The sequence below is a fragment of the Lissotriton helveticus genome, chromosome 4_1, assembly GCF_964261635.1.
Source record: "Lissotriton helveticus chromosome 4_1, aLisHel1.1, whole genome shotgun sequence".
Lineage (NCBI taxonomy): Eukaryota > Metazoa > Chordata > Amphibia > Caudata > Salamandridae > Lissotriton > Lissotriton helveticus.
In genome coordinates, this window is record NC_136063.1 from 155,340,991 (window position 1) to 155,354,761 (window position 13,771).

Genomic DNA, 13,771 nt, shown 5'->3' on the forward strand with positions numbered 1-13,771 from the left:
CCCTTATTGATGATTGGTTGTAAGTCAACCTTATAGACCAGCTATCCTAGTAGCATGGATACGAGCAGTCTAAGGCTAAGACTCTAGAGGGCGTGTTAAGCCAGCTGTTTTACCATCACATTACCCCTTGAACACCCAGTGAAAGGACACCACACAAGTTGTTATGAAAATAAAGTGTATTTATTTATAACAAGTCTACCCTGAACTCTTTATGAGTCAGGGAGCTAAGCACACAACAAAACTCTTATGAAAATACTTTAAGTCGCACAATTTACACAAATGCCCTAGGGGCACGAAAAACCATATACTACAAAAGTGGAATGCGAATTACTAGCAGGTAAGTAACGATTCTCAGAGGCTTTAGAAACGCTAGGCCTACAATACTGAACACTCAGGTTAGGAGCAGGAGGCCTAGGGACGCCACGTGCAGAGTGGGAACTCTCACGCGTAAGGCGGGAAAAAGTCTATGGAAGCTAGAATTCACAAAGTTACTGTTCTCGGGCGAACCCGACTAGCTGGGACGAAAACGGGAGTGGATCCGAACACTTGGAGTGTTGGACTATGCTGGGGCACCGGAGTGCTGGATTTACCTAGCCCAGGGGCTGCGGCTGCATAGGGTTCAAGTTGCGTCGGAAACCCACGTTGACGGACCAGGAGCCTGAAGAAGAAGTTGCTGGCAGGCGGCCAGTGAAGAAAAGTTCGAAGAGATCCAAGCCTGGATCAGGGAAGAAGAAAACCTGAAAGCAGAGGGGACCAAGTTCTGAATCACTAGCCAGTGATTAAGTGGGCACCAGGGTGGCACCGGGCGAAGTCACCGCAGTCAGGTGAGTGGGCGCTGCTGGGCTCTGCAGTCTCTCGGACCAGGAGGCGTTGTCGGCGACCAGGATGGAGGTGAGAGCTGTCCCACAAAGGTTCTTGCTGTCGACGTCCCTGGACCCAGGATTGGGCAACAAGTCTTGGCAAATGCAAGGCCCACGCGGTGGACCTAAAATTGCGTCTTGAGTGGACCAGGAGGGTCCAGGGTGCTCCTCTTTTGGAGGGGAGCACGGGCTAGTCTGGAGCAACCAGACCAGCAGTGTTAGTTGTCGTGGAGCGTCGTGAGGGGGCCACTAGCCAACGGGCAAGCGACCTGGACAACGCGGTGAGCAGCAAAAAGCAGAAGGGCCCCACGCCGATCTCGTGGATGCAGGGGGGCTGGACTTCGGTGCTGGAGCTGCTCAGGGTCGGGGCTTCTCTTACCCCAAGGCACTCAGTCGAGGGTCACTCAGGCGTCGTGCTGGACAAGCGTCGTGCAGTTCTGAAGATGGCCGGTCCCTCGAGGTCTCGTCACACCCACGGATCACAGCTGGGCTGATGATGTAGGTGGAGGTCAGAGGTGCCAGGGAAGCCGGTTCTCGTCGTGCTGGAGCAGTCTTGATCCGAAGGAGAGACTGGCAACAAACCGCGATGCTTGGTTGGTGCCTGCTGCTGCAGGGTGACTACTCCTTAGTCACAAGGGAGAAATCTTAGGAAGAGTCTTGAGTTCCTTCTTGAAGAAAGTAGTTTCAGGATTCAAAGATGATCTGATTTGGAAGGGGGCCAGGTCCTACCTTTATCCTGCAAAAAGGGGCTGGCACGCGACTAAGTCCTGCCCTATGGGTGGGACTAGGAGGGGGGTGGTTACACCCCTCTCCTTTGGCGGGCTTTCCCCAGGCCAGGGGCTGGAGTGCCCCTGGAACTGGTTTCAGCCGGCCTATGCACAGCGAGCACCGGGGTGCCACTTGCAGTCACCTTCCTCTGAAGCCCTGCCTACCTAGGATTCACAAAATCCTGCCTGGGACGGTGCTAGCACCGCCCCTGGCAGGAAACCCTTTGTCCTTGCCTCCTGCTCTGGGAGGACTCCCAGCAGCAGGAGGGCAGACTTGTGTCTCGGTGGCAGCATCCATTTTGTGGAGCTAAGGCTCCGTTTGACTTTAACCGGGGTTACAGGTTACATCCATGTCGTGTCCCTCTAGAAGGGTGGAATGCTAACCCCGTCGCCAGAATTGGCGAGGGGTTAGTATTCCAATTCGTATGACACCTTACTCGACATGTTTTGATAAAGCGATACCAGAGTTGGCATATAACCGCGAGGATTATAATGCACTTAAGAGTATATGGTATGCGATATCATGGAAACGGCTAAGGGATGGATCCCGAAAGCCGCAGACAGGCTCAGCTCATGCCAGAGCACTATCTCACACGATTCCAAGCACTCTGCCTTCAGGATTGTTAAGGCCTGCCATAGGAGTGACTGATAGGAGATCTGTGTGTCCATTTAGGTTTAGATATAGGAATACTATATCTAAAGCAAAGGGTGATTACACCACCTTGCCCCAGCTGTCGTGCAGCCAGTTGTGTCAGATTTAGTTAGTCAGTCCAGGGGTGGCATAATACATGCTGCAGCCCCTGGGAGACTTCTGGGGGCACCTCAGCCCTGGGTACAGGGACTTGAGAGGGCCCAGTGCCAATTCAGTACCTGGGTACAATTTGGATTAGAGAGAACAGCTAGGCTGTGGGTCTGATTAGCAGGCCCACAGCCAGGGAAAGTCGTAAACCAGTGAAGCAAAAAGCAAAAATCTGGGTGATCATAGGATTGCAGACCCTACTCTCCTACACTCCCCCAGACAGAGGGGAGGAATGCCTTCAGTGCAAGCCGGATCACCCGCAGCTCCAGAAGGTTGATGTGGAGACGGGACTCTGCCGGAGACCAGAGGCCTCTGATCTCCGCCTCTCCCATGTGGCCCCCCCCAGCCCTGGAGGGACGCGTCCATCACAACTACGTGCTCCGGTTGGGGTAGGGAGAGGGATCTGCCGCTGACCCAATCACGGTCCGTGAGCCACCACTGCAACTGTCTTGCAGTGCCCTCCGAGATCAAGACATGGTCGGACAAGTTGCCCTGATGCTGGGCCCACTGAAACTTCAGGTCCCACTGCAGAGCCCGCATCCGCCACTGGGCGTGATGCACCAGAAGGATGCAGGAGGCCATCAGCCCCAGAAGCCGCAGCGTCAACCTGACCGAGACTCGGGATAAAGGCTGAAAGATCGGAATCAGAGCCTGAATATCCCGAAACCGCTGTTCGGGAGGATAAACCCGAAACTGTGCAGAGTCTAGAACCGCTCCGATGAAGAGGAGCTTCTGAGAGGGACACAGGTGTGACTTTGGCACATTATTGGAGAACCCCAGCAGGTGCAGGAGGTCGGCCGTAGTCTGGAGGTGGTTGACGATTGTCTGGGGCGAGCCCGCTTTCAACAACAAGTCATCGAGGTAGGGGAAGACTGAAACCCCTAACCTGCGCAGATGAGCTGCGACCACCACCATCACTTTCGTGAACACCCGTGGGGCGCTGATAAAGCCGAAGGGGAGCACGGTAAACTGAAAGTGCTCGTGGCCTAACGTGAACCGCAGGTAACGCCGGTGGGCCGGCAGGACGGGGATGTGAAAATAAGCGTCCTGCAAGTCCAACGCTACCATCCAGTCTCCAGGGTCCAGGGCAGCTAAGACCTGAGCCAATGTCAGCATCTTGAACTTCTCCTTCCGGAGGAAGCAGTTGATGTTCCGTAGGTCCAAGAGAGGGCGTAGGCCCCCTTTGCCCTTCTTGGGTACCAGAAAGTAGTGGGAGTAACAACCACACCCTACTTCTGGCCCAGGAACGCGCTCGATGGCCCCCTTGGCCAAGAGGGCCGTAACTTCCTCTTGTAGAAGTTTTATGTGATCCCCCGACACGTGGTGGTACTGCTGTGGCATGGCTGGAGGGGACACCTCGAAGGGGAGGGAGTAGCCACTTCGGACGATTTGCAGCACCCACCTGTCCGATGTGACAGTGCGCCAGTGGTGGTGGTGATGGCGGACCCTGCCCCCCACTGGCGTCACATGGGCCTGAAAGCACGGACTAGGAGGGGTTTGAGGCGGATGCTGCAGGGGTAGATGTGGACTGGCCTCGCCGTTGTCCCGACCGCCGCCACGGCGGTTCCAACGTCCGCCACCGCGCTGGATGGTAGTCTGCGGCCCGTGGCTGGCCGGACGTGTGGAGGCGCCCCTTCCTTGGCCACGAAAGGGGCGAAAGGCAGCCGTTTGCTGGCGTGGGGCCGAGAGGCCCAAGGACTTGGCCGTAGCCCTGGAGTCCTTAAAGCGCTCGAGCGCATGGTCTGCTTGGTCGCCAAAGAGACGACGGCCATCAAACGGCATGTCCATAAGGGTGTTTTGGACATCAGCCGAAAAGTTGGCTGACCTCAACCAGGCGTGGCGACGAATCGCCACCGTCGTTGCCATCACTCTGCCCAGTGAGTCCATGGTATCCAGCCCACACCGGATGGAATACCGTGCTGCATCTCGACCCTCCGCAAGGGCTTGGGCGAGTTTAGTCCGGACCTCCTCCGGACATTGTGGCAGCACTTCCACGACCATGTCCCACAGAGAGTGGGTGTAACGGCACAAGAGGCATGCGGTGTTGACTGACCGCAATCCCAAACTAAGGGAGGAGAATACCTTCTTCCCGTATTGCTCATACCTCTTGGATTCCCGATCGGGGGGAGCCGAAGGGTATGCGGTCTGGGAGTTAGAGGCCTGGATGACCAGGCTCTCGGGAGTGGGGTGGGTGGACAGGAAGCAAGGGTCGCCTATCTACAGGCTGACCTGTAGCGGGCTTGGACCAAGTGCTCAGAAGAACATCCGACAAGGCCTCATTAAAAGGCAGCAGAGGCTCGGCCGAGCTTGTCTGTGGTTTAAGGACCTCTGTGAGAAGATTAGTCGTCACGGCCGCGACGGGGAGCTCAAGGCCCAAGGCCTTGGCAGCCCGCGTCAGCACCACACTATAGGCAGCCCCCTCCTCCGTAGCCACGGTAGGAGGGGAGACAAAACCAGCGTCGGGCAAAGTGTCCAGACCACTGGTCTCCTCAAGCTCACCTGTCCAGTCCTGAAAAGACTGACACTCACATGTCAGAGGGTCCTCGGACCCCTCCCAATCCCCCTAGTCACCCATCGCCTGATACTCATGTTCAAAAGACGGGGACGGGTCGTAGAAGTAAAAGTCTCCCATCGGCGCCGGACCCGAATCGAGGGTAGGACCAGGGACGGGGTCATCCTGGGACGGCGCCGGGGGTGACACTCTGGGGGCCGGCGCCGGCGTGGTCGTGAGGTCGACCGGCGGCGACCCGGATCCGGCGGGGCCCTGCGGCGCCGGGGCCGACGCACCCGGCCCGCTCGGGGACCCAGTCAGGCCGCTTGGCCTGAAGGCGCTGCGGAACCCGACGGAGGAGTGAGCAACCTCATGGCCGAGAGGAAGGCCTCAATCTCCTCCGGCCTCGCGGGCTGCCCAGGGACCGGCGGGTATGGAGCAGGCTGCAACGCCTGCGGATCCGGCGGAGCCGCGGGGTGGTGTCGCCCGAACCCCCGGCCGTGTCGCACGAGCGTCGGGGGGAGTCAGAAGAGCGATGTCGTCTCCTCGACTTCTTATGCCTCTTACCTGAGGACTTCGAGCCTGAAGACTGATGACGACTCCCGGAACTGTGGTGACTCCGGCCCCGAGACCGGTCCCTCGACCTCCTTCCAGACCGGGACCTCGAGCGGCGCGGGGCTGACTGCTCGCGCTTGAGTCGCTTGCGTGACCGCTCCCGTCTAGCTTTAGACGTCAGGGCCCGGCAGTCGGAGCAGGACTTGTCGTCGCGGTCTGGGCCCAGACAGTGAGAAAACGGCGATGGGGGTCGGTAACCGACATCAGTCGGTTGCAATCGACGCAGGGTTTGAAACCGGGCATCCCTACCGGCACCGTCGGAGTCGAGAGACTCTAAAGATGCTCAAAAAGGATAAAAAAAGTTAGTAAAAACTGACGTCAGCGCACGAGGGTGGCGCCTAAGTACTCCAGCTACGTCATCACGGCGCCAACGACGGACGCAGAGCAGCAGACGACGCCTACCGACACGCAAGGGTACTGCTACGCAAAAATTTCCGGATCCAGTCTGACGCCTGGGGATATTCTAAGGTAAGGAATCTAATACTAACATGTTTATTTCAGATCCTGCAGATTCAGATGAGAGCCATTATCAAAGAGGAGCTCAGCCCTATAATAGAAAGGTTAGAGGGACTGAATGCAATTATGAATGAAGGGCTAAAAACAAGGGAGACAACTAAGGCTAATTCTAGCTCTGAAAACAAGACAAGCAATCAGGCCACCAATAGGACAATAAGAGATAAGCCTCCCTTTCCTTCGAATGAAAGAGTCCTCTCGCCAAAAATAAATGTAATTTCAGACTGCCCGCAACAGGCAAGGATCATGAAGGAAAAAGGAGTAGCAAAGCCTGCTACAAACCAAACAAATGTAACAACTACCCAACCATTAGCGACCAGAAGCACAGGGGAAATTTCAAAGAATCATGGCCAGTGGTCGGCAGTAACGCAACCAACTCCTGAGCATAATGATCAAACATACTATCCACCAATTATAAATCTTGCCCCGGCGTCAACTCCCTATGTAATAATTCTGGCAGGGGTACCTGAATTAAGAAATGGTCAGATAGAATCCCACCAAGAATTAAAGAATAAAAGCGTTCATTGGTTAATTAACCATAGTGATTTTGGATATGAAAATTCTGAAGAGATTTTATCTACTAGAAGGGTGGGTTGGATTGGCGCACAATATAAGGACATTCAAGGAAACTGCATAGTCAATAATTTTAGAAACCCAATAATAACAGAAAGAATTTTAGCATCGGAGTTTGGGAGGAATACGGGTAATATTCTTTTACTCCCTTTGGGGTTTTTTTTTTATCCCCCCAATGCTCCCCAGCAGTATGACCATTGCCAGCAGTTGGGAAGGAGACCCCTTCATAACAATTACATTTTTCGAAATACATGTCAGAACTGTAGAAATTAACCCATTTTTAATATCCCCACTGGGAACAGGTTCAGGCCCCTTGAAGGGGTGGATTGACTAGTGGAAGTGCCTGGAACGGTACAGGAAGAAAATCCCGCTATCCTCACTGATTATGATAATGAGGGCTGTCTCCCAGGGCTAAACCCCCATAGAGAGGAAGGTCTGGTCGGAGAGTGCCTGAGCGGCTCCCGAAGCAGCATCCATAATGGGGGTGAACCAGCCCTGATTGAAAGTCCTCATCACCCCATAGTAGAAGGGACAGTTGAGCAGGTACCTACACAATAGGAACTGAGAATTGCAATCCCCAGCCTTTGGAAACTGCTAATAAGATAATTCTTAATCATCAGATCACACGTACCATATCTTGAAACGTTGCGGGCATCAATAACAAAATAGATTACCCCGACTGGAGATCTTTTATTGGTGAATATGATATATGAATGTTCCAAGAAACATGGGCAAGAGGAGAGGCTACCATGCTAGGATTTGCCTCCTTTAGCATCCCGGCAATTTCTGTTGGTGTAGGGAGACCATTAGGGGGATTAACCACATGGGTAGGTGTCCACCTAGGTTGCAACGGCTGTGCAACTTGATACAGGTTCCAATGATATATTATGTGTCCAATTGCATTTTCCTCTTAAAACTATTGCTTTAATCAATGTTTACTCAAGGCCTACCTCTATGGGAATGGAGTCCACCACTGTGGAGGAATTAGATATATTTCTATCTAGCATCACTTTAAAACATATGGTCATAGTAGGAGGGGATTTCAACTGCCAGTTCGAGCCTCTTGAGGGCTTGTATCTTGACAGTATTCTTGAAGAGGACCTCCTTTTTGAAATACCGGAATCCAGATGCCCAATAGTGAACAAATGGTCTCCCTTGGTAATCCAGATGAATTGCCTTGTCCTTAAACACTCATTAAGAGCGTGTAACAGAAGATCACTTTCAGATACATCACATGGTTACACGTTCCATAGCAAGGACCGAGGGTTCCTACTGGATTACATTCTTATTAATATTAATTCTTGGGATAGGATGGCCGATTTCAGAATTCTTCCCCGTGTAGATAGTGACCTGATGTGTTAGTAGTGGATCTCCGAATAGTAAACCCCAGGAGAGCCCATTATGATGATACTCCTGGTGATTCTAAGCTAATTGTTTCAAACTGCAGGAGGCGAGTACGCTGGATTAATTTTAGCCAATCACAGGAAAACCTGAGTTGTCTCTATGCTGTTTTATTACCGGTATTTTTAGAAGCCTCTACCCTATATAATCATAACAGGGACCTTATGGATAAAGAGGCGATTGTGTTAGACCTCGATAAACTAAAAGAAATTTTATTAAATTATTTCTTCCCAAGTAAACCCAATAGACCTAGTAGGCCTGTGCCCCAACCGTGGTATAATGCATCCTGCCGCAAAGCTAAAAGCGCATTGGTGGCTTCTATTAAAGCAAAGGATAGCCCTCAAATTAAAATCTTGAGAAGGGCTTATAAAGAAGTTGTCCATGAAGCAAAGCACAGGTGGGAAATGGATAACTGGGACCTATTAAAAACCTCACTAGGGGATAGAGACATGAGAACATTCTGGGGAGTTGTAAACTCTGGCTCGACTATACCCAAAAGAGCGCTAGAACCTAATCTGGAAGAAGAGGTCTGGAGGGAGTATTTCAAATCCCTTTACAAGGAGGAGGAGAGACATGAGGTGCTTCCAACAGTTGGATCCCTCTCACAAGCGGTTTACCCGCCAGTAATAAGGGATATTAATCATTACTCTGATGGTAGCCCGGGACGCTCCAACCAAGTCTAGAGGCACAGAGCCTTCTGGCACAGGGTCCACGACCCCGCCTGCTCTGTTTGTTGCAATAGCACAGGGTGGTGGTGTTGTCCTTGAAACCTGAACCAGCTTTCTTTTGATGGACAAGAGGAAGGCTTTCAATGGCAATCAGATTGCTCTCAGTGTCAGAAGGTAGATATGGAGCTGAGATTCCACCAGAGACCTCTGATATCCACCTCACCCAGGTGGCCGCTCCAACTCAGAAGTGACACATCGGTCATCACTGTCGGCTCTCGTGGGGAAGAGAGAGGGATCTGCAGTGGACCCAATTGCTGTCCGTTAGCAACCACTTGCAGATCTTTTGCAGTCTCCTTTGAAATCTGGATGAGATCGGAGAGATTCCCCATGTGCTGCACCCACTGAAACATCAGATCCCACTGCAGAGCCTGCATATACGATCTGGCGTGCTTCACCAGCTGGATGCAGGAGACCATCCGATCCAGTAGTCTCAGAGTCAATCTCACTGCATTCCAGGATTGAGGCTGAACAATAGGGATCATAGCCCGAATATCTTGGACTCTCCGTTCCAGGGAATAGAAGAGGAACAGCACTATATCCAGAATAGCTTTGATGAAAGGGAGCGTCTGAGAAGGTTTACGATAGTCTGAAGGTGTGCGACGACTGACTTGGGCGATCCCGTCTTCAGCAGCCAATAGTAGAGGTAGGGGAAGACTTGAACCCCCCACCTTCAAAGATGAGCTGCAACCACCACAATCACTTTCTTGAACACCCGAGGGGTACTAGTGTGGCCGAAGGGGAGGACAGTGAACTGGAAATGCTTCTTGCACAACGTGGATGTGAAAATAAGCATCTTGAAAGTCCAACGCTACCATCCAGCCTCCAGGGTCCAAGCCAAACAAGGCCTGAGCAAAAGGGACCATACCTTTACTCCTCACATCCCCCTTCAGGAAGGAATGGACAGTTTAGGGATGGCAGGTCCATGAGTTGGTGGGACATGGATGACGCCGGCATCGAACAGAGGTGGCACCAGCTTGAAATCTGGGATAATGATGGGCTCATCACCGAGCAGTGCTGATGGGACTGGGGATGGAACTGGATGGAAAGGAGCTGGGATAGATGAAAGCACCATTGGCTGCATCAATCCAGATCCAGGAGGCATATCCAGAGGGCCCAGCTGGTGACAGGGGTGGACCCGGCAGTAGTAACCCAGTCGGGGCATCTCCCGACTCCATGGGGCTCGAAGGCATGCCAAAGGGAGTCTGTGGCCTAAAGATGACATGCATAGCATTGCAGAACTCCTTCAACTGAACAGGAGTTGACCTGGCCCCAGGTAACTCTGGGAAGCGTGTTGCAGTGCAGGATGCTGGCTCTGCATGTAGAGTGTGGGAGCAGGGCCTCGAAGTACGAGGTCATGAGGTGAAAGCAGAAGAATGCTTCAACTTCCTTTTCTGCTTTTTATTCCAACTACAAGACTTCAAAGAAAACGGCATGGAGTGAAAAGACAAACGCCCAAGGGAACAGATTCCAGAGAAGCCCAATATCTCCCTAGTGAACAGAGTGGAGTCTTCATCTGTCATGACGTCAAAAGTTTCATCGACCTCCCGTAGATTGCCTTGGGGAGCATTGACTTGGACTTGGAGCAGGCCTTGGGGTGGTGGCCCGACCCAAGGCATGAAAGCCAAACCAAATAAGGATCCAACAACGACATTTGTCTATGGCAGTTTCCGGAGGGTTTAAAACCCATAGGTTGTGGTGGGGACATGTCCCTAACACACTGGGAGCAAATGATCCAACAAGCATCGAAATGATGTTTAAAAAAGTGGTCAAGAAGTGGCTGCAGTAGCTTTTTGGATCATTTGTAATGTTTTACACATTTTAACAATGTATGAGCAAAGGTTTCAGCTCATTAGAACCAGTATAACACTCAAATACAGAAATATGCAACTGAAAGGTGACCAATTAACATTTGAGAAGGGCCTTCCACGTGCACCAATGTGTCACCACATTCTTAGTAACTTTTGATCCATTTGCGCTAGACCCAATTATGTTTGTTAAAAGATACAAATTATGCAGGAAATTATGGATTATGTCACCAATCCACAATCATGCAGAAAAAAGCATAGCATTGCATAATTCCAGTGCCCCTGCCCTGCCCAGACTGGTCTGGGCTTGCTTCTTTTCCTGTTCAGAGTCTGGCAGATGAGGGTAGACCAACTGTTCCTTCCAGTGCGGTACCAAGGCTGACTTGCATTTGGTTGCCCCACTGTTGAGTGGCTTGGTTCTAGAAATAAACTATAAGTATACTTTTTTTATACTTCCCTAATTGATCTGGATTCTGTCTTTGAGTGTGAAACATCAGCCTTGATTGAGTGAATACAATAAATACTTAACACACTCTCTTGATAAGCCTAACTGCTCGACCACACTACCACAAACAGAGCTGTTAGTGATTATATAGTTTAGCCTCTGGGGATCCCCTGGACTTTGTGCACACTATACCTTACTTTGGACAGTATATGCAAAGCCAGCTTCCTACAGTTATCTTAAATTGCATATAGATTCTGGACACTATATGGTATTCATTAACACTAAATATAATCTGTGAATGTGTGAGTTTGATTTGCAGAACTATCCATTTGCCCCTCCCACTTCAATTATTTTGTGTGATGAATCAGGTAGAACTTTTTTGAGCGTTTTTGAGAAGTTTTGTAATGAAAACGATAATAAATGTATATACCCTTTTTATAAAAGAGTGTAATTACCACTTGTAAATAAGCATTAACTGTCAATTGTATATACAATATTTGGTTGCTCTTTCCACTTCCATAATTTCATGTGAAGTATTTGTTACAAAATGTGCAATTGTTACTGAGAAATATCATGATGAAAGGGATTATGAATTTATATAACTGTTGTATAAACTGGTATAAGTACAACTTGTAAATAGTTAATGACCGCCAACTGCATATTCTAGTTGTTTTCAGTAATATAGTAAAATGTTATATGTCTGCTTTTATCTTTTATTTTGCAGCTGTAAAAATCGCAGGGTGTCACAAAACAGGCGTTTTGTGGTTTGACACATCGACTTTGCATAGATTATATGCAATAATTTTGAATGTTATATCTTCTTGCGACCTAATTGAGAAAAGTATATAGAGAAATACTTATATGTTTTTTAAAATTTCAAGTGATTTGTACATGTTGTATTGTAACAACATGGAACTGTATTCAGGTTTGCTGTCTTGGGTGCATCTTACACTTAGTTTATCTCTTAAAAGGTTATCTTTGGTGTCACCTCCTCATTATCTTGGGAAATTAAAAAAACATCTCAGGGAATTCTGACTTTTAAGGTGTTGTTTTAGCCAAGACCTTTTGATTTGACTAACATTGTGTGCATAATATAGTTACTTCGTGGAGCTTCACAGGCTCACAGATGGGACGGGTGGAGGTAGACTGACTGGTGAAGGTTGGCTCACAGATGGGACTGGTGAAGGTAGGCTGACTGAAGAAGGTAGGCTCACAGATGGACTGGTGAAGGTAGGCTCACAGGTGGGACTGGTGAAGGTAGGCTCACAGATAGGACTGGTGAAGGTAAGCTCACCGATGGGACTGGTGAAGGGAGGCTCACAGATGGGACTGGTGAAGGGAGACTCACAGAAGGGACTGGAGAAGCTAGGCTCACAGATGGGACTGGTGAAAGTAGGCTCACAGATGGGACTGGTGAAGGGAGACTCACAGATGGGACTGGAGAAGGTAAGCTCACAGATGGGACTGGTGAAGGTAGGCTCACAGATGGGACTGGTGAAGGGAGACTCACAAATGGGACTGGTGAAGGTAAGCTCACCGATGGGACTGGTGAAGGGAGGCTCACAGATGGGACTGGTGAAGGGAGACTCACAGAAGGGACTGGAGAAGCTAGGCTCACAGATGGGACTGGTGAAAGTAGGCTCACAGATGGGACTGGTGAAGGGAGACTCACAGATGGGACTGGAGAAGGTAAGCTCACAGATGGGACTGGTGAAGGTAGGCTCACAGATGGGACTGGTGAAGGGAGACTCACAAATGGGACTGGTGAAGGAAGGCTCACAGATGGAACTGGTGAAGGAAGGCTCACAGATGGACTGGTGAAGGTAGGCTCACAGATGGGACTGGTGAAGGTAGGCTCACAGATGGGACTGGTGCAGGTAAGCTCACAGATGGGACTGGTGCAGGAAAGCTCACAGATGGGACTGATGAAGGTAGACTCACAGATGGGACTGGTGAAGGTAGGCTTACAGATGGGACTGGTGAAGGTAGGCTCACAGATGGGACTGGTGAAGGTAAGCTCACAGATGGGACTGGTGAAGGTAGGCTCACAGATGGGACTGGTGAAGGTAGGCTCACAGATGGGACTGGTGAAGGGAGACTCACAGATGGGACTGGTGAATGGAAGGCTCACAGATGGGACTGGTAAAGGTAGGCTCACAGATGGGACTGGTGCAGGGAAGCTCACAGATGGGACTGATGAAGGTAGACTCACAGATGGAACTGGTGAGGGTAGGCTCACAGATGGGACTGGTGAAGGTAGGCTCACAGATGGGACTGGTGAAGGAAGGCTCACAGATGGGACTGGTGAAGGTAGGCTCACAGATGGGACTGGTGCAGGGAAGCTCACAGATGGGACTGATGAAGGTAGACTCACAGATGGGACTGGTGAAGGTATGCTCACAGATGGAACTGGTGAAGGTAGGCTCACCTGCAGAAGCTGTGAAGGCATTCACGCAGCAGCACCCCCGCTCCATGGGGCACCTTCGTGTAACAGATCAGGCACTCAATCTCCTCCTGGTTCGGTACAAGAGCCTCCTCGTCCAGCTGCAGCAGATATAAGAAGTTCTGGAGTCTCTCCTCTTCCTGTGCCTGGAACACAAAAAACAACTATCAACATTTTGACGAGCACCAGGTAGTACAGGCTTTTTTCAATGAGTATTTATTCTTTAGTCTAGTTAAAGTGTATGAATCAGAACCGAATTTGTTATTTCACAATGTAAACACAAAAAAGTGACCAAAAGAACTTTATTGCATTATGGTACCAATGAAACTTT

At 50.5% G+C, this 13,771-nt stretch overlaps 1 protein-coding gene across 1 annotated transcript in view; it reads right to left on the bottom strand.

Moving 5' to 3' along the window:
- LOC144828452 (ranBP-type and C3HC4-type zinc finger-containing protein 1-like) overlaps positions 1–13,771 on the bottom strand; it is a 540,072-nt gene that overhangs the window by 149,899 nt on the left and 376,402 nt on the right. The window contains exon 9 of the mRNA XM_078686629.1: positions 13,426–13,586. Coding sequence (XP_078542755.1) covers positions 13,426–13,586 — 161 coding nt within the window. The remainder of the gene's footprint in view (positions 1–13,425; positions 13,587–13,771) is intronic.